General features: G+C 36.2%; 1 protein-coding gene across 8 annotated transcripts in view; it reads left to right on the forward strand.

Moving 5' to 3' along the window:
* Positions 1-21,912, forward strand: part of PSD3 (pleckstrin and Sec7 domain containing 3) — a 784,568-nt gene that overhangs the window by 606,964 nt on the left and 155,692 nt on the right. Inside the window, exons 1-2 of one of the 8 annotated variants that reach the window (XM_056813648.1) lie at positions 9,339-9,469; positions 9,569-9,638. The exons of 5 other annotated variants lie outside the window; for them this stretch is intronic. In XM_056813648.1, coding sequence (XP_056669626.1) covers positions 9,609-9,638 — 30 coding nt within the window. In that variant the 5' untranslated portion in view covers positions 9,339-9,469; positions 9,569-9,608. Of the gene's footprint in view, positions 1-1,194; positions 1,953-7,591; positions 7,767-9,338; positions 9,470-9,568; positions 9,639-21,912 lie in introns of those variants that run through there. 2 more of the 8 variants (XM_056813647.1, XM_056813649.1) reach the window with 2 other exon arrangements.

A 21,912-nucleotide genomic window follows, 5' to 3' on the forward strand; every position in this document is an offset into this window, starting at 1 on the left:
CTGTGGCATCAGACAACCCTCTATCTCTAAGTCTCCAAAGGGTTCATTGCTTTTATTTAAATGGCACATACATTTATTTTTAAACCTTTTTAAGAGAGTTTAAGTAGTTTTTAGCATGCCAATGAATGCACATCCTTTCTAAGTTATAATTACCATCCTTGATCGATTGATTACTTTAAAGCCTAATGTTGGTTAGAATCTCTGAAGATAATACATTGTACAGTCATACATCATGTATTCAGAATCATCAGGAATTGACATATTTCATTTAAGTATAACTGATGTTTATAATTATATGTGCTAAATTGTTGAATGGAGTGAACCTGATTATTCAGAAAAGGTTAAATTAGTTTTGATAAAGTTTGTTCATCAGGAAAGGAATGCCTGCAATATATTTATTTTAGCTTGTACATAATAGGCCTCAAATAAATCCTTCTTCAAGAAGTGAAAGAATATATTAATTTAAAAGATAGTTCCACTAAGAAATGTTTTACCAAAACAAGAAAAAATAACAACTACGTCTGTTAACAGAAAATTCATTTTTTTGTAGAACACAACTCCCTGAAGACTGAATAAATGAGGGATCATGGCAGTATTAGAATCATGTGTTCTCACCACACTTTCCTGTCTTATAGTCATCACAGGTTGCAAATTAGAACATAAAAAAGTTCTGTATTCATTTGCATGCTAACATTATTCTAGCTCTTTGCCAACACACTTCATATTAATAGGTACCCAGTTACCTTTGTGTGGAAGTGGAAAGAAAATGGGATTTAGTCTTAGAGGACCTTGAGTTTTCTTCCCTATCCTCTTCTTTACTATCTTATGTCTGACCTTGGCCCTATGGCTTTCTTATCTGTAAAAAGGAGGGAGTTGCACCAAAGGGAATCAGTCATGGTTCCTTCCACCTCTAAATCTTATAATCCCTCTCAGCCAATGCTCAACCATGTTTCAAGTTCATAGACACTAACCCGCCAATATTCTTCTATTTCATTTTGATCTGGTAAAATTGCTAATGTAGCATCTTTATTGTAGATTTACTATGCAAGTCAGTACTGTTCCTACTAGTGATATATTTAAATGTCTAGTTCACTGAAGTCACGGGAAGCATGCTTAAAGCTCAACCCCATTAATTCTCCAGAGCACCAAGACAAATTGGACAGCCGAGGAGCCGAATGTGGTAGGCATCAGGAAAAGGAATGCTAAATAGAGGGCTTGGAGGGTGCCTCCGCGACCAGCGTCTTCTCCAGACCCCTCTGAGCATTTGGCAGCCCCTGGGTTGGTTCCCTTCCCCCCTCCCCCGACCCGTTTGATATTCCAGTTGCAGCCCTCATCCCACATGGTGCCTAACAGATTACTAAAAATTCCTTTATTTGAGATAGCTTTATTTGGTCGCTAACATTAACGAGCTCACAAGAGTATTAGTGTTGCTATCTGGGATGTACATGGATCGCTCTGGCCGAATGCCATTCGTTTCCAGTGTGGGATCTGATGTTCTGTGTGTTTGTGTGTGGAAAAGAAGGAAGAGTAGCAGGGGTGGGACCGCTTTTTTTTCCCCCCTTGCAGCCAGTGACGTGAGCCATGCCTGGAACAATCAGACTCACTGCAAACAGGCTAGTTGAAGATGCTAGGGGAGGCAGCCTGGTGCATCTTAAGCAAACGCTGATTGCTACATTCTGGGGCTACACAGGCACACTCGCTACAGATTTCCTTCAGCTTAACATCCCTGCAGAGGTTTGGGAAGTGCCTTTTCATTTCAGCCCTCTAAACCCCCTCCCCACTTGACCTTGGAAATGATTGGAGTTAACAGTGTTCAGAGTACCAGCAAGGTGCGGGTGAGAACCTCAGGTTCAGTGAAATACTCCAGAGAGGACTCCATCCGAAGGCAGTCCCACCGGTCCAAGTCTATGAAAATTTCCAACTCCTCTGAGTTTTCTGCTAAGGAAACTAAGGTAAAAAAAATACCGTCATGAACCTTCCTGTCAGAGGAAAAAATGATTTTTTTTTTTTTAAGGAAAGAGAACCTTTTTTTTTTTTTGTTAATGGTTCATGTGGAACGAAAGACTAGGGAGAATTGACAGAGTATATAAAATTGCTATGGATAAATCTCTGAAGTCAGGAGAGCCACAGGCTGGGGAAGGGAGCTGGACTTAAGATAAAGGGGTGGCTACATTCCGTTCTGAGGGGAGCTTATTTGCTGAGGAATTTTGATGCAACAGTGCCCATCCAGAAGATGATCGGGAACGATGGCTAGTTGACATTTCAATCCAAGGTTTTATGTCAGGAAGGGCTCCATTGATGTTATTTGTGAGAGTAATGTATTTTCAAGTCATTTAGAATAGAACAGAGACATTGTGTGCCTTTATCTTTCATTTGTTTCTGTTTTATTATTTTCATGTGTCGATGCCATGTGAAGTAGTAGATTACTCTTCTGTGTGTGTGTGTTAATATACAGAATGACCAGCCTGAGCATTTTTACTTAGAACATATCATCAGCATATTTTTCTATATGGACATGCTATACTGTCACTTGGCACGTGTTTATTGCAACTGTCCTTGGGTTGTCTGTGCCATGAGTATAATGTGATTTCTGCTGTTCATATGAAGAGTGTGATTCCACAGAGAAATGGGCATTTACTCCATGCAGCATATTCTCGAGACGCATCCCACCACCATCTGTGTGAACAGGGTGCTCAGAAACACTCCCACTCCACAGGTTTTAAAAATGGAATGATAAGACTTATGGTCTCAGAACTACAAGGCTGGAGATGTAGTGATCACAATGGAATGTAGCTTCCTGAGTTGCAGTGGCTTGATAGGGGTTATTTGAAACACAGGAGCTCGCATCAAAGTGAGGTGTACCAAGGAAGCTGAAGTACTACATATCTGTCTTATGTGTCTAAATTCAGAGGCCCCATGTTCATACAAAGATACACCGCCCCCCTCTCTGTCTCTCTCCCTCTCTCCCCTTTCTCTGTGTCTCTGTGTGTCTCTCTTTTCTGTCTTTCTCTCTGTCTGTCTGTCTGTCTTTCTCCTCCCTTTTTCTCTCTCCCTCAGTCTATCTGTCTGTCTCCCTTTCCCTCCTTCCTTCTCTCTGTCTTCTTCCCTCTTCTCTCTGTCTCTTATCAGATTGCAATCCCTCCAAGAGTTTTCTCCTCTTCCCCCCTTCCCCAGTCTTTTCAATGACATTTAGATCATTGTATGAGTTTGGTTATAAAATGTACAACTGCTAAAGAAGGTGTAGGGGTGTGTGTATGTATGTATGTGAATATATAAGAATATATCTTTGGCTGATCATTAATTAGCCCCTCTTTTTTCTTCCGCCTCTTTAGACAATGGCACATAAACTGCTCTGGCCAAGATGAGTGTTCACATATGGTCCCAGGGTCCTTGCTAATTTCAGTGAATAACATCTCTCTGTTGTCATGTATGATGTGGCATGGCTTTATCAGTTTTTCTATTGAAACTGTGTTAGGGGACTTCCTGGGGTGTCATGACTACCCTCTCCCACTGTGATGCGCCCCAGTGACATGTTAAACTGGGGGAGGGGAAGGGGGAGTTAGGCGGGGTGGAGGTGGGAAGGGAGCAAGGAGGGGTGGTATCACAGTGCCGATAGCAGTAAACAGGCAGCTCTTAAGATGCTAGTTAATGCTGAGATCATTGGGGATTTGTTTCATTCTTTCATACAGGCAGTGCCTTCTCAGTGTTTCATTTCCCCTCTTCTGTAATCCTTAACTGCACAGGCAGTGATTTAAACTGTGTTTGGAATTTGCAGAGGGTGTGCCCTCTGTTCTGCTCCTGCAGAGATGCTCATATGGAATAACTTAATTAATCTGCTTCTCCCATCCTCATCCACACTCCTATGTACTTTTGTTGATTGTACAATAGGATATACCTTAGAGTGCTGTGGGTCTGGAAAACAAGTCCAAACTCTGTTTTTCAGATTATATTGCCAGTCTTTTAACAAGTGAGCAAAATTAGAGGTGCCACGTAGAATGGTGATTCCTTAGGCTGATATCATGTTATTCTTAGGGATGATGTAAATTATATTTCTTTTTTTAGACGTACAGATTTTTGGGGTCTGGGATCATGAGTTCCTATTTCGGAAACACAATTCATAAGCCATATGTTTGTTTATACTCTAATTCATTCTTTAAATGAGAAATTACAAGCAACATGAAGAAATAAAAGTATTGTGTTATCTTCTCATAGAAAATCAAAAATTGAGCAAAGTCTTGCTCTGGCTAAGTCTATTCTAAAATTTCTAAAGGACTTTGTTACTCTAAAATTTATACTAACACATTCAAATATTTATAATTCTATTTCACAGAATCCCAGATTTAGACCTAGAAGGAATCTTAGATTCCAATAGTGTAAGAGTCTCATTTTATAGATGAAGAAACTGAGGCCTGGAGAGAATTTATGTGACTTACCCAAGGTCACATAGGGCAGCAGTAAGTGATGGTGATTGCATACTGAAGCCCACAGATTCTTTCCCATTCTTTCCTAATCCATCATGTCGTTTTCTCTTTTAGTTATATCTTTGTGACACTCATTGATATTTATTAGCCCCCCAAAAGTGTTAAGAGCTTAGTCTTATTGATCATAAAAATTACCCATATAATTTGGTTGAGCCCTATAATCTTCCAAAAATATAGAAATGTTTTACATGATTAGAGAGAGTACTTAGTTTTCTCCCTCCCAAAGAGCAATCTTTAATTCATTGTGTTCCTGGGTACTTAATTTCATCTTGCCAGGTGCCAGTTTGGCTCTGTATAGAATATAGGAATAATATTTTTCCATTGAAATTATGCAGGGGACATTATATCCTTGCATATAATGTTTAGAAAAAGCTCCATATACTTGATAAATGTAAAACTTCCATTTTTGAAATTTTTATGTTCAGATATTCTTAGCCTGAAAATATTCAGGGTTTTTTTTTTCTAGTGGTAGCTCAATAGTCATCATTTGCTAGGTTTAAAAAAATGATGTTTAAGTTCAGAATTTAAAATTTTCAATTAAAAAAACAAAATAAAATTCACATTTAGTTTATTTTAACAGTTTTCTTCTTTAGAAGATATTGCAAAAGCTTAAAGATGCTTTTCTCTGCATTTTAAATGGAAAGAGCCTGGTTTGATCTGGCAATTTTTAACCAACAGGAAATTTGAAATTTCACAGTATCAGAGGATCTTTAATATGAACTATTTAAATTCAATAACTTTACCTCAATCTACCTAATAATTAATCTTCCTTATTCCATTTATCTTGAAAAGAGGTACTTAAGAATCTTTTTCTTAAAAAATAAAAAAGTTAGCACTTTCCTTTGGTTTTCCTTTGAAATAGTTTGTCTAAAATTCCAAAGCACAAGATGAACAGAGTAGAGATAATTTTACTATTTTGGGAGAATTCTAATGTTGATAGAAAAAGAAAAGCAAATTAGAGATTTAATCTGACTTTTTGCAATTTTGTTGTTGAAACTATTGATCAACATGCTGTTGGCCATAAGGTGGCAGTGCAGACCATCAGGTATGTCCACAGCCTTCTTCCATCGACTTTAATTAAACATTGGAAGCAATTTCTTAAAAGAGTAGAATTTGGGGTTGTACAAATCACAAAGAGCTTTTGTGGAAACCTTCATTTCATTCTGAACTGAAATTTTAAAGGTTTAAAGATTTGAAAGGACTTCCGATATTATCTAATCCATTGCTCTGTTTTCTGAGAGATTCACAAAGGAAAAATGGTGTTCCTATGGTCACAGTTCAAAATTAATGTTATACCTGAGCCTAGAACCTATATCTACTTTTCAGTGCTATTTCCATTCTAGCAACTGCCCTTTTTATTGTTTACCCTATTGGTTTGTGGAACTTGTTTAGGGGAGTGGCTTACTTACTTCCAAGTCCAATGAGAAACACAAGAAACAAACTTTATTTGCAAGAAAAGTGAAGTCATCTAGTATTTATAAAGCACCTATTATGTGCCAGGAACTGTGCTAAGCTATGGGACTCCCTAATAAGGCAAAATTGTCCCAGCCCTTGAGAAACTTAAAGTCTAATGGGGGAAGAGAAAACAAAAGTAAGCCTAGGAACAAATAATATGCATAGGATAAATTGCTGATAATCTTAGATGGAAGGCATTAAGTGTCTGGAGATCTGCAAAAGGATTCTTGTAGAAGGTGGGACTTTAGCAGACACTTGAAGGAAACCAGGGAAGCCAGGAAGCAGAGATGAAGTGGGAAAGAGATTCATTCATGAGGGATAGCCATTTAAAAAAAGCATTTCACAAGGAAAGCACATGTAAAATTAATTGGGCAGATGAATGAAAAACTTTTCATCCAGATAAAGACTTATTGCCTGGGCTGGAGTATTACATGTCTACCATTTTATAAACTTTACAAGGGCAAAGGACCATGTCTTTCTCGGTTTTTTTTTTTTTTGGTTGTTTGTTTTAACTCTCCACAATGCTTTGTACAGATCAGGACCTTTGTAAAGAAAAAGTAACTGACTTTATGTATTAAAAATTTGGAAACCACTTTATAGGTAACTCCTATTCAAGTCTCACATCAGACCTGATCAGTACCACAGAGATTATTTCCATTTTACAAATAAGAAAACTGAGACCCACTGAACTAGGCAAAGTGACTTTCACAAGGTCACAGAGGTAATAAGAGAAAGGATCTGAATACCAGCCTTCCATATTCCAAATCTCTCCCCTTTGCCATGCTGTCCCTCAAAAATACCAAGTGTGGTAAGAAAGCAAATGAGATAGAGGGTCAAGAGAGCTCAGTTGTAGTCTTGAGGATGCTACTAAATCGTCTCACCTGGGGCCCCCTATCACATCACATAGTCCCTGTAGGTGTGGATTCCTTAGCTCTTAAAAATAATTGAAGCTGGACTTAGTGTTTTCTAGGGACTCAGGTGTTCTGTGGATCTGAGATTTGAATTCCTAAGAAGCTAAGTTTTAGAACAATAGAGGTTCTGAGTGTTGAAACTTAAAGATCTTGGTGGCTGAGGGCAAAGAAGATAGATTTTTTTTTGAGGCATGTGTTCAATAAACATACCTTAATTAAATTTTAACTGTAAATTTGTCAAGACAGAAACCAGAAGGTAGTTGCTGCAAGACTAGGCAATCAAAGCACCTAATTTTATTTTATAAAAGGAGCAGGAATGATATGAGGTGCTTGTACTGAAAAGCTCTCTCAACTCTTTCCTTCCTAGTCTTTGTAAGTTTTGCTAGCTATATTCCCCCCCACCCCCTTATTGTTAGGTAAATGTTAATCACATCTCCTACTGTGAGTCAAATCTATACACAAAGGCAGCCAGAAGAAATCATTACAATGCCCCATTGGAGCCTATGGTTGTGGGTTGTTTTCAGGTTTTGGTAGCTCTCTACTAGGGCTTCATCTCTTCCCAAATTTTATTGAGTAAGAATAGACTTGTGGAAAAGGATAGATAATGGCTATATATCTTGTATGTGTGCAAAACCAAATCTCTTAACTGGTTTTTGAAAGAGCCACTCCTAAGGAGCTATCTTAAAATATTTAGGTTTGTAATATTTAGAGACTGATTTCATAGTTATAATTAAAATATTCTTTAATATCCTTTTTTGTTTATTTTTAACTTGAAAGAAAGCCAGAACTAACCTGTTTTAGGCTTAGTAAACACACCCCTCTTATTGGTGGAAGCCCTCATTAGTTATAAAAAACAGACTAGTTTCCTATTGAAAAATGAAGAAGTTGGACCAGAGGAGCTGATTGACTATCTACTCTGGTATGTCAGAATAATGAGTTTCCTTCCCTATGGTCTAGAAATTGTTAGAATGTATTAAATCAATTGACTTAGAGCTGGAAAAGGTCTTATCATTTTACAGGTTTGGAAACTGAGGCATCAGAGAATTGAAGTATCTCCAAGATGACAGAGGCAGGACTTTAAGCGAGTAGGGATTTGAAATGAACTGATCATATTCCAAATTTCACATTCCTTCCATTACAATATATTTGTCTTTATAACCTTATGTCTGCTTTATCTTCAAATAATCTTCCAAATGTCTACTACTGACTATCATTTATCTTTTAAAACCAAACCAAACCAAATCTTTCAATGGCTCACCATTGCTTACCATGTAAAACAACAATAACACTATCTCCTTGCTCTGCCAATCAAGACCCTCCATAATCTGGTACCAATTTAGTTTTTCAACCTCATCTTTGCATAACAACCTCTTGTGTTCTTTGTATTCTGAAATCTCTCATTCTTCAAAGCTTAGCTCATTTCTACCTACTTATATGTCTTCTCTGATCCCCCATCTGAAAATGTTCTCTCCTTCCTTAGATTTTTCAGAGGACTTTCCTTGTACCTGTTCTTAGCCATCATCACCTTCTCTTTTGTTTATCAGTATACTTGTCTGATTTTCTGACCTTGACTCTTTTCAGACAGGGTGTTATTTCTTCTTTTCATCTGGTGTCTTATTCATTTCGGCCATGGCACTATTGCTTGCTTTTATTTCTTCTCTGTAAATGTTTGTTGAATTGGGGTGGGAGGGAAGCACGTAAGTAACATTTTGGCCATTCGTGTCATCGACATGGGTGGTAGCAACTTACTCCACTTGCTCAGCCATTTAGTTTTGCCAAAACCCTTATGTTTGACTAATTTCGTGTGTGTGTGTGTGTGTGTGTGTGTGTGTGTGTGTGTTTTGAAGTTGCAAAAGGTAAAATAATGTATGTTTTTTCTTTATTTGGTACTTGGAATTCTTTAGATTGAATTGGAACTTTGGTAAGGAGGCATTTCTTCAGCATCTTCCTAACCCATTAATGAGTAATGAGAGAAATTTTAGGATCTTGTGTTTTTTACATGCGGCATTTGTTGACCCTGATTTTAATTAAAATCAGTGTTTCACTTTCATCATCCCCCATCCTTGCTCCCATTACCCCAGATTTGATCATTCTCCTAAAATTGAGTCATAGACTTAGTTAATGTGTTTTCTTTTGAGCCCTTTGTCTCTAAAATACCCACAGATCTTTAATTTCATAACGTGGATTAGAATGCTTTATCCTTAAAGAAACCACTTAGAGATATTCTTAAAGCTATTTAAAAATGTACATATAGTTCTGAACCCTAGAAAGGTGATCTGCATCTAGGTTATTTGTTTTTAACATGCCTGTTTGTAATGTCACTCTTATCAGAGCCCAAAGGAGGGAACAAAAAACCCAAACAAATAAAAAAAAATCCCCAAAGGACAAGGAATTCTGAATAGAGTCAGAGCAGTGAAGGAAAACAATGCTAGCACTTCTTAAACAATCCACAGAGATCACAGGTTAGTGATGTAACTTGAGGTTAACATTCTGGAACTTCTAGGGAGGTATAAGTTGCCAGGGAGACTGTGAACTGTGTTGGTTCTTGGACAAGAGAGACCACCATAGTGCTTTCCAAGATCCTTCCACCCCGGCTCCTTCCACTCATCTTTGATTAGGAAGGTAGTATGGGATTGATATTTAACAGTGGTTATACATTGTGGGGATGACTATAATGATGTTTGTTTTCATTATTAAACTTTTGAAAATTGTTTTATTTAGTTGTCCATACTGATGTGGACAGAATGAGCCACTGGACAACATGGACAAATCCTCAATCATTTATTACCTGGTAATTATTGTATATTTGATTTTGGATCAGCAAGTAAAGTTTAAAATATTTAGTATTATCCTTCAGATCTTTGTTTCTCTCCTAAAACCTCTGTTCCTATTTTCCATGACTTGAAAATAATTTGTACATATTTGTAGTCTCTACTCATTAGCTCATCTCATAGATTTCATGGAATGTTAAAACTGGAAGAGATCTTAGAAACCATATACTTTAATTTTTCATCTAAGAGATGAAAAAACTGACTAGTGAAAAAGTATTGTAACTTGCCCAAAGTCTCATTAGCTAGTTAGTGGCAGAGGAAAGATTGGAGTTGGGAGTTTGAATTTATATTCTCCAAGATTTTTTAATTTATTTGTTGGTTTGTTTGTATTTGTTGTGGTTTCTAGTTTCAGATTTCTCTGGAACTTTTCATCTAACTGTTATTTGAAGTATTTCTAAAACTAGTAGTGTATATTATCATGTTTTATCTTTTCTTGTGAAAATTTCAGGTTGTTAAATACTTCCAGCTTACAGAAAGTGAAGCCCTACCAAAGCTTGTCTTGCAACAGTTGTGTACTTTGTAAAATCCAGATTTACCTCCAGTAGACAGTTCCCTCACTTCATCAGTCACCCAGGCTTTTATAAGTTATATGTTGGTTTATATATACATTCATTTCATTTAGAATATTTTGACCTATAGAACCCCAAAGTTTTCTGTGCTAGCTCCTTTTAGAACCATGCACAAATTGTAGCTCCAACAGCATCAGACTTGAAATAAATATAATTAAATCTCTCTATCTTCATCTTCACTTTTCTCAGCTCACTACTTATATCAAAACTCAGTTATTCAGCTCAATTCAATAACATTTATTGGAATTTTATTAAATTTATTTATTGAAATTTATTTTTAAAAAATGATTTATCAAATTTCTACTAGGTGCCAGGCACTTGTATTAAATAGTAGGGATATAAGAGAGTACCGGATTCAAGGGGCTTATATTCTAATGGGGCCAGACTATATACAAAAGAAAATGAAAGAGTGGATTGGTTGGGGGTAGTAGAGTTACCAAGGGATACCTGGCTTTGAGAATAATGTTCCATGGAGTCAAAACCAAGCAGAGCTGCTGATGGAGAATGGAAAATTTCCTGGAAAGTTCAAAGTGCTCTATAAAGAAAGGTTTTGGAAGGAATTTACTGTTCCATCTATATCAAGCCTTCCTCAGAAGGCAGAGGCAGTCGTGGGAGTTAAGAAGGTTTTGGTATCCAAAATGTTCTTATCAGGATATTGATGAATTTCTGGTGATCAGCTTATACTGAGGGGAAGACATGGCGTTCTTAGAATTAAAACCAAGGAGAACTACTTACTGATGGAGATAGAGAATGGAGAGTTACCTAACAATTATCTTATTTAGTTTCTAAACTCCTTCCTTTGCAAATAACTGGACTTCCTTGACTCATTGATGTCATTTACTTCTATTCCTTTCCACTTCCTCATAGGACTTTCCTCTATTGACCATTTCCCTCCAGAATATTTTCATTTTTCCATCTCCACTGACTCTTTACCATCTGCTTGCAAATATGATAAGGTCTCCTTTACCTGAAACAACTTTCCCTCTACCTTATAGTTACTGTCATATCTTTCTCCTTCTTTTTCCTTCCAAACCATGAGAAACAGTAGTTTATACTTAATGCCACAATTTAAGACCACCCACTGGATCTACAAGTTCTACAGTGTGTCTTTCATCACTAATGCAAACTGTTCTTTGAACAAGGGCCTAATTACTGACAAATTTACTTTTGTTTCCCTGAGCTCAGAAATCTTTATTGGCATCCTCTTCACTGTACAGTCAAGTTCAAACATCTTATCCTTGTATTCAAGACCTTCCTCAATCCTGCTCAAACCAACTGATAGTCTTTTGTCATATCTCTTTATTAAGTTTTATCCTCAGTAGACTTCCTGCCTCCAACACAGAACAAAAATTAATTTAGAAATGAAACATGCCTGATAATTATCTGCCTTTATAATTTTGTGCCACTTCTTATTACTTATGTTTTTAAAAAAAACCTTTACTTTCATTCTTAGAATCAATTCTGTCTATTGGTTCCAAGGCAGAAGAGTGGTAAGTCTGAAGATTGGATTTAGCTATCTCCTGATTATAACAATGAAGATACTTAGCTATTCCTTTATAGTGAAGCTAGAATTTTAAGCTACAATCAATTTTTAGATGTTAACTACAAAAAAGGTGTTAAGTAACTACAAAAGGTGAATTAACCACAAAAAGGTGTTAAGTAACTACAAAAGGTGAACTTAACAAAAGAAGATTTAAGTAATCCAAAAAGGTAAAATCTAACCAAAGAAGGTGAGAACTAAAGAATGGACAGTCCTGGAGAAAATCTAACCAAAGAAGAGGAGAACTAAAGAATGGGCAGTCCTGGAGATTGGTAGACATGAAAATTTAGAGGAGGTGGCACAAGAGAAAAAGGTCTTCAAATAGAGAAAATAAAAAGACTGAAGAGGGAGTCAGTCACCTTTGGCTTGGAGTGAAGGATCAGTCACTCGGAACTGAAGGGAAGACAGACATTCGGAGTGAGCCACCTGAGTTTGGAATGACTTGCTCAGAGTCACACAGCTAGGAAGCATCTGAGGTCAGATTTGAACCCAGGACTTCCTGTCTCCAGGCTTGCCCCTCAATCCACTGAGCCACATAGCTATCTCCATCTTTCATAATATAGCCTGTCCTTCAGGATCTAGTATAGATGCCAATTTCTTCATGGAACATCGTTGTCTGCCTTTTGGTCTTAGAACCAGTTGTAGGCTCAGTCAATAAGTATTTATCAATATGCCAGGACCTATTCTAAACTCCAGAGATTCAATTAAAAGTGAAAATGATCTCCGTTCTCAAGGAGGTCACATTTTGATGGTGAAACAGCCATATAAACAACAATGTACATACATGATATTTTGATAAATTGGAAGTACACTCGGAGAGAAGGCATTGGCAGTAAAGGAGATAGTATTCAGAAGAGCCACTTATAGAAGATGGGATTTGAATTTAGTCTTGAAGGAAGCCAGGAGGTGGAGATGAGGGAGAATGTTCCAGGCACAGGAGGAGAATCGGGAGGGAGATAAAAGTGTAATGTGCAGAGAATGGCAAGAAGGTGGTGTTGCTGGATTATAGTGTGTGTGAAGGGAATCAAAGTCTAAAAAGCCTACAAAGTTTGGAGAGACTGGCTTGTGATGGGCTTTAAGAGCACACACATAAGATTTGATATTGGATTCTAGATGTAATAAGAAGCCACTGGAGTTTAAGGGGAAGTAGGGTTAGCATGATCAGATGTGTGTTTTAGGAAGATCCCTTTGATAGCTGAGTGGAGGATAGACTAGAGTGGGGAGGTTTGAGGCATGGAGACCATCCAACAGGCAATTACACAACCCTGGCATGAAGTGATGAGGACTTGCACATGGTTGTAATAGAAATGAGAAAGGGATATATCTGAGGGATGCTGTGAAGAGAAAAAGCAAGATTTGACAGTAGGTTGGATATGTGGGGTGAGTTCCCAGGGCAGAGTAAAGGATGATGTGTTAGTTTCAACAACTTTGGGCTATTAGGAGATGGTGATACCCTAAAAAATAATAGGAAAGTTTGGATAAAAGAAAGACTTGGGGGGAGGGTGTTTAAGATCTGTTTGGACAAATTTGAGATGCATCTACTTTGAGAAGTCCAAAAGGCAGTTGATGATCCAGGATCTGAGGTCAGGGATAGATAAATTGATTTGAGAATTATTTTCCTAGGGATGATATGAGAACTAATGAGATCACCCGGCAAGACGATATAGAGAGAGAAGAGGGCCAAGGACAGAGATCTTGGGGGACACTCACAGTTAGAGATTATGGTCTTGCTGATAATTCAGGAAAGCAGATTGAGGAATGATCAGATATATGGGGAAAAAACCAGTGCTTCAGTGACCTAGAGACACAAAGAGTGAGAGACAGACATAGAGACAGACAGAGAAATATCCAGGAAAAGAGGATGATTAGGAGATGCTGAAAAGGAGGTCAAAAAGGATGAGGACTGAGGAGAAAAGGCAATTAGATTTGGTAATTAAGACATCTTTGGTAATTTTGGAGAGAGTAGTTTCAGTTGAATGATGAGATTACAGAGGGTTTAGAAGAAAGTGAGAAGAGAAATTGAGGCAATGATTATAAATGCCTTTCTAAAGTCCTTTAGCCCCTGAAAGGAGAAGAGATAAAGAAAAACAGCTGTCAGAGATGGTCAGATCAAATAAGGATAGGAGAGTTTCTGGGTATAGGGCAACCTTGGTAGTTAAGGACCTTGAGACTATGGCTTAAAAGGATTGGTTGAAGGAACTAGGGAAGTTTATCCTAAAAAAAAAGAGGACATAGAGTAGGTACATAGTAATTGTATTCAAGTCTTTGACAGGCTGCGGTATGGAAGAAAAATTAGACTTCTCCTTGACTCCAGAGAGCAAAACAATAAAACAGTGGGTGGAAGCTGATTTGGGCATGATATAAGAAAAACACCCTGAAGATTAGAAGTGAAATAATGGACTAGTGAGTCATTCAAATGAAAGTGAGATGAAGGTCAGAGGAATTTAACGCTTAAAGGATACTTAGATCTCTCTCTTTAAGGCAAAGTAGAAAGTTTCCCCCTAGATATCTCTAGATATGGGTGTGTGTGTGTGTGTGTGTGTGTGTGTTTGTGTGTATATACCTCAAAAATATTACTATTTAAAGAAAATATGTTCCATGTGAAAAATATTTGAATTGTTTTCCTTGATTCTGGCATATTTGTCTCTTATTGTCATCAGGAATTCATATATGAGAGATTTTTGTTATTTTATTATAGAGATTCATTCTTTAATGGAGAGCATGGTGGATTTGGGACTTCAAATGAACCACTTAACTAGCTAGCTATGTGCCTTGGGGCAAGCCACTTAACTACTTGATTCTGTTTCCTCATCTGAGGAAAAGGAATGATACCAAAATTACTTAATTTAGGAGTATGAGGATCAAATGAGAATTATGTAGCTTCGTAATTGTAAAATTGCAATATGAATGTAAGTTAATGTTGTTATTTATATTGAAGTAATTGTGATATAGTGCCTGGTTTTAGACACCTTTAACATCCTATGTGGTATTCATTTAAAATAATCAATTTATTTTATCCTCATTGCTCTGTCTAATGCTTTGAAATGAATGGGCACAATTGCCTGGCATTCTGCCTAAATATCAAAGGTTACAGTAAGCTCCTTTATTGGTCATTTATAATAAAGAACATTTTTTCAACTGTTTATATCCAACTAAATGCCTATAACCATTAAATAGAATTCAGTCTCTTTTCTCAAGCATTTTTAAAGATATTGCTTATCATCTACCAGAATGCTTGAAATTATACCTCTATTATTTCCTTGAGTTATGAGACATTATTTTATATGTTCCACAGGTTATATGATATGAACATTGATTCTCAGCAGTTATATTCAGTGATGAATTCTGATCTGATCCAGGACACACACACACACACACACACACACGTACACAGAGTACAAGGTATAATACTGAAATTTTCCGTTATGTTTTAATTTTTTTATTATATAAGAGAACTATCATTATTTGGTGAATCTAGGTCTACTTTAGGGAACTTGTTTGGAAGATAGGATATAGAAATATTAATTACAGAAAACAATGAGGAAATAATGATAAATACACTAAATTAGTAGATATAAGGAAGTGACTTGGGTTTACTGAGATATGCTTTGAAAGAGAAACTTAAATGTGATACAGAATAAGATGGAATTAAAACTAACTACTATGTTTCCCGTTTCCCATCTATTAGTTAGACTAAATATGGAAATTTGGTTTGCATATGAACTTGTTTAGAAAGGGATCTCTCTCTCTCTCTCTCTCCCTCTCTCTCTCTCTCTCTCTCTCTCTCTCTCTCTCTCTCTCTCTCTCTCTCTCTCTCTCTCTCTCTCTCTCTCTCTCTCTCTCTCTCTGTGTGTGTGTGTGTGTGTGTGTGTATTTCAATTAAATTCAGTGGCTATTTATTAAATGCCTACTGTGTACAATGAACTATGCTAGGATCTAGAGGTTTAAAGGCAAAAATTAATTTGCTCCTCTCTCAAAGAGATAATATTGCGTTGAGGAGATTAAAACTTAAAGATAAATAAATCAGTATAAGAGAATTTTGAGAAGATTGGACTGGAGAACTGAAGATAAGAAGGTAAAAATATCAGACAAAACAGAAAATTGCACATATCTTGGGAAATCCCAAGGCTGGTTTAAGTTTTTGTTTTAATCAATTTTGTACAGGGTGAAATGGAACCATGGGGCTTAGAAGCATTTTGCCAATGTTATTTATTGCCTAGAATTTTCTGTTACCAAATTGAGTTGGCTCCAGAGGTCTCTAGATGCGAAATGAGCTAATAAGCAGAATTAGTTAACAGGGAACTGAAGACCAAGTAAAGTGAGGATTTTGTAAATGGACATATAGTTGCCTCAGTGAGTTTAGTTTACCAGATATCAATGTGAATAGTGAAATAGCTGTTGACAAGATTGCCAAGTCATTGTCAGTTAACTTTGAATAACAAAACGGGAAATGCGTATTGTAGGATTTCAAATTATCTATCTATCTATCTATCTATCTATCTATCTATCTATCTATCTATCTATCTATCTATCTATCTATCTATCCATCCATCCATCCATTCATCCATCCATCCATCTATAAACCCTTACCCTCCATCTTAGAATCATTACTGTTCATTGGTTCCAAGGCAGAAGAACTTTAAGTAAGAGCTAGGCAATGGGGGTTAAGTGACTTGCCCAGGGTCACACAGCTGGGAAGTGTCTGAGGCCAGATTTGAACCTAGTCTAGGGTTGGCACTCAATCCATTGAGTTATCTAGCTGCCTCCTATAATTACATTTTTAAAAGAGAGAGAGATCTTTTTCTTAATATATAGGAGAGTAAGTTTTACTTTTTTCAACTAGAAAATTTGGTTATTAAAGATTATTGGTTATTAACATATTGTTAATAAGTACTTAAATGGAGGGCAGTGATTACTTAAGTGTTTGGTTTCATCAGTTAGTTCCAAACAATCAAAATTTATTAAGTCCGTTCTTTCCTAAGTACTATGCCAGAAACTGAAGATACAAAGACAGAAAGAATACTGCTGGTGCCCTCAAAGACCTTGTGTTCATTTAGGTGAAACAACATGAAAATAAATGTAAAATTTATACAAGATGGATACAAGTAATGATTTGAATGAAGCTTAGTAGGAAGCTATAGAGACAGAATTGAAGAGAGAATGTATTGTGCATGAGTCAAGTTGGAATGGACATGTATGAGTAATGGCTTGCCCAAACTGTAGACTGTATGAAGGGATGGAATGGGCCATGAACTTTGAAAGATATTTTTTAATCAGATTATGAAGGTCTTTGAATTCCAAACTTAAGGAGTTTGTATTTTTATCCTAGAGGCAATGGGGAACTCCTAGAGCCCTTTGAGCATAGCCAAGCTAAGAGAGAGAGAGACAGAGAGAGACAGAGACAGAGAAAGAGATAGAGAGAGACAGAGAGAGAGATAGAGAGAGAGATACATAAGTGAGGTGAAAGAGAGCTAGGAGATGAGGATATTTCTAAGTTTGTAAGTCTAGGGACAAGTTGGACAGTGATGTCCTCAACAGCAATAAGCTAGTGTGGAATATAATGAAGTATTTCAGGGGAAAGATAATGAGTTCTCTTCTGGACAGAATGAATTTGAGTTGTGTTCAGGATATCCAGATGGAAATGTCCAATAAGCAGTTAGTGATGTGAGAATGGAGCTCAAGAAAAAGCCTGGGACTTTGCATATTGATCTGAGAAACATCTACATAGAGTTTATCATTGAACCCAGGGGACCTGATGAGACCATGAAGTAAGAGAGTCTAAAGAGAGAAAAGAAAAGTAACCCAAGACAAAACCTGTGGGACATGACTGATGATTGACCTAAGGAGAAGAGCATCTACAAACATTTTTCCAGCACCTACTACAATTCAGGAATTTTGCTAAGCCTTGGAAGTACAAAGAAAAATGCAAAACAATCCCAAGTCTGAAGGAGTCTGGAAAGTAGTGATCAAATAGGTAGAATAAATAAGAACAAGACTGCAAAAACCCACATAGAAGAGAATATTTAGGAAAAGAGGATGGTCAGCAGTGACAAATAGTACAGAAGTCAAAAAAGTTGAGGCCTGAGAAAAGGCAATACGATTTGTCTACAGGGATTCTTAACCTAGGGTTCATAAGCTTGTTTATTTTTATAATTATTTTAATATAATTGATTGATGCTCCTCAGCAGAATCTCCTTCTTTTCCTATCCTGTTTCCCATATATACTTTCTACTTGCTTTCATTTCCATTGAGGAAGAGGAATCATCCTGTACATTGCTTAACCAGAACCATCACTTTTGACCCCTTCTGTTAGGTCCATGTATTAATTCAATAGAAAAAATATCAAGAATTGTCCAAAGGATTGCTAGTAATTAGAATAAAAAGACCATAGTGAAGAAGACCCAGCAAGTGATTAATGAATGAGTATTATTTAAGAACTCAATAAAACATTTGAAATTTAAGTTAGCATATATTTTAATGCTTGGAGGCTTCAGTGCAAAAGTGGGTATTAGGGGAAATATGATAGAATATATTGAAAAATAGTTCAGGAATATGGAACAAATTAAATATGAAATACAGTGTAATATACAGCAACCTCAAGTCTACATAGTTTTAATTCTTTGAGAAGAATGTTGGATATGGAGGCATTAAATAACACCCCCCAAAGTTAAATTGTTTATTTCTCAACAAACCAAAAGGTGTTGAAATGGAAAAAAAAGTAGCTAAAAGAATAGGCATCAACATAAATGATTACCTTTTCCTCAGCAAAATTAATTAATATAAATTATCACAAGTTGAAAAAAGCCTACCCTAACCAGCAAATGTTTGGTCTCCTTGCCAAATGAAGAAATATGGCAGCACTATTAATTAATTTAATATTCTAGAAGAGGCAGGTTAAGTTTATTTGTCTCATGAAATAGTTAAAAGTAAATGGAAAAATCAATATTGGGTGAGAGATCCTATTAAGCCATGTTGTCCAAGGATATTTAAGGTTCAACATATAAGGATAACAAGAATTTTAAAATAGGAAATATCTATCAAGGTTTTTCTAATAAGCTATTTTCTCTATGTATGACAATGTGGTCACCATATGTGGACATAACACCATTGTCTTTCATGAGCTTCATGAGGAAGCTTAAAGTACTTAGCCCCAAAAAGAAGGTAAAGATGAAGAAAAGCTAGACCAAACCAAATATTCAGAGAGCAAGACCATATTAGAGGTGATCTACTTTTTGGGGTATTGAAGAATTGGCTCTTAAGATGTCTGAAAAATTTGCTGGAGGAAAAAATTATGAGCTTTGTTTTGAGAGCCCTTTCAGTTCTGGTTATATAATATGATGTATTATTATTGTTGTTGTTGTTGTTGTTAAAAGGCAATTGAGAAAACATGAATAAAATGATAATTACTAACATTTAAATAGTGAACTGAGGTTTCAGAACCGTTTACAGGTGCTATACTGTTTGATCCTCAAATCAAAACCATAAGTGCTATTATTATTCCCCTTTTTTCATCACTGCATTATTACTAAGTTTATGAAAATAATTAAAATGTTTTTCCAGTGAATTCTTGATGACTGTAGAAGGAAATGAGCAAGCTTTCAGTGGAGGAAATTCTATAGTTGACTACATCTTCCCAGTTATACAACTGATCAAATGGTTAGAGGATACAAGTTCCCATAATCCTTTTCATTTGACTATAAAAAGCTTATTAGATTATTTTATATATTATATTGATTGGTGTTTTCTCTGATTTTTAGGGTATATTTACAATAAAAACTGTTAATTCAAGTTCAAGTATTTTGTTAACAGAATCATATCAAGCTCAATGTGTAGTTCTATTTGAAAACAAATTTGGATTGGAGCCATTTCATATATTGAAACAATTGACTTGGGAGAAAACACTAGTTTTTGAAAAATATTTCATTGTATTCATCAGGCAAACTAAATGGAAAACAGATAACTGAAGGAAAAGGAATTTTAAAGGTTTTTCTCATATCTGGTTATTTTATGTGAATAGTTACATAGCTATAAAGCAGCAAGAATTTGTTGAATGTACCCAGGTGAAGAACAGCAAGCTTGGACCATTTAAAAATGAATATTTAAATTAATAAAAGCATTCATTAAGCCCTTACTAAGTGCTAGACACTATACTAAAGGCTTGTGATACAGACAAAATGAAACAGTTCCTTTCTTCAAGAAGTATATATTCCACTAGGAGGAAACATCATGTATAGAGATTAAATAAATATAAGTATTTTCTGTAGGGTAGGAGATTGGGGGAGGGGGATGGTATGGATTAGGGAGAGGTTCAAAATAAGCAGGTTTTGCAAAAAGAAAAGCCTCATAGGACGGTGGCTCTTGAGTTGAATTTTGAGTGAAATTATTTCAAAAGACTGAAGTTAAGAGGGAGACCATTCCATCAATGGTGGAGAGCCTGTATAAAAGTATAGACAACAGACGAGAAGATGTCTACAGGGAACAGCAAATGGAACAGTTTTGCTGGAATATAAAGTATACATCATTCTGGAATAATATTTTGGAGCCAGATTATGACAGGTTTAAAGTGACAGATAAAAGAATTTATAGTTTATTGTCATGGCACTGGGAAAGCATGAAAGCCTCTTGAGGAAGTGAGTAATATGGGTAGGCTTTAACAATACCAGTTGGACAATTGATTTTTAATGGAATAAATCAAAGGCAATAGTCTAAAAATGTCTCCCCGATTGCATTTATTTATGCAATATTAACTAAGTAGTTTCAAAATAAATAAATTAAAAAAAAACTTTTTTTGCCTAGATTAAATCAAATAATACTGAGCTATGCAGATTTTGTTCAGTGAGTATTTTATAGTGTAAAAAAATAAATTCTTTTACATTTTAATAAATTTAAAGATTAAATTAATTCAATCCAACCCAATCTAATGCAGTAAACATTAAATGCTTACTATGTACAATATATTCTCCTCAGGAATTTATGTTGTTTGAGAAATAAACAACATTTAAATTGAATTTTCAAATTTACTATACTTTTTATTTGTATTATGTCAATTGAGCCACTCAGCAGCCCTGTAAGGTAACTACTATGGGCTTTCCTTTGAAACCCTTACCTTGGGGGATGGATCCTGTGGGCTTTCTCCTGAAATCCTTACCTATTTGGAGCTCTTCAATTACTGTTAAGTATACTACCCTCCTTAAATCACCCAGATTTGTAAACTCATTGAGTAATCTCAGGCTCCTCACTTTCTCTCCACATAACTTCTTTTGCTAAATCTTGCCCTTTCCACTTTCACTTAGTCTTCTGTATGTCACCTTTTCTCTGTTCAATGACTACTTGTTTAGGCCATCATCATCTCTCAGTGGACTGGTATTTTTGCTTCAGGTGTCTCCTCTTCCTCCAATTAGCTACCAGAGTGATTTTCCTCAAGATTAGACCTGCTCCTCTTACCCTCTTACTTAGTAAACACCCATACACCCACATTACCTCCAAGATCAATTATAGTGTCCTTGGTTTGGCACTTAAATATCTTTATAATCTGGTCCCTTCCTACAAATCTCTCCTTACACTTTTCTTTCCTACAAGCATTCTATATAATCCACCTATTCCATCTTCCCCACTTGCTGTTCTTTTCATGGGGCACTCCACCCCATCTCCTGTCAGTCAGTCAGTCAGTCACTAAACATCTATTGAGCACTTAGTGTGTGCCTGGCACTGTGCTAATGCTGGAAATATAAAGAAAGACAGTCCAGTCTCTCAAGAAGTTCAGAATCTAATGCAGGAATGTATCCTTGTCCTGATTATCCTCCAAGTCTAGAATTCTTTGTCTTCCTCATCCCCACCTTTTAGTTTCTCCCTTGAAGTTTCAGCTCAAAACCTACTTTTTTCAAGATTCCTTTCCTGATGTTTTCAGAAGGCCTCTCCCTTCCCAGAACTGATAGTTATCCCCTTCTAAGATTATCTAAATCATATCTACTCTGCAGATATCTTGTATCTATCAAGTTATTTATGTGTTGCTTCTGCTCCTTGAAGGCAGGCACTTTCTATCCTTTCATGGTATCCTCAGCCCTTAGCATAATGCCTGGCACATACTAAATTCTTTTTTTAAATTGATTTCCCCTTTGCAAATGA

The sequence above is a fragment of the Monodelphis domestica genome, chromosome 1 (genome assembly GCF_027887165.1).
Source record: "Monodelphis domestica isolate mMonDom1 chromosome 1, mMonDom1.pri, whole genome shotgun sequence".
Taxonomy (NCBI): domain Eukaryota; kingdom Metazoa; phylum Chordata; class Mammalia; order Didelphimorphia; family Didelphidae; genus Monodelphis; species Monodelphis domestica.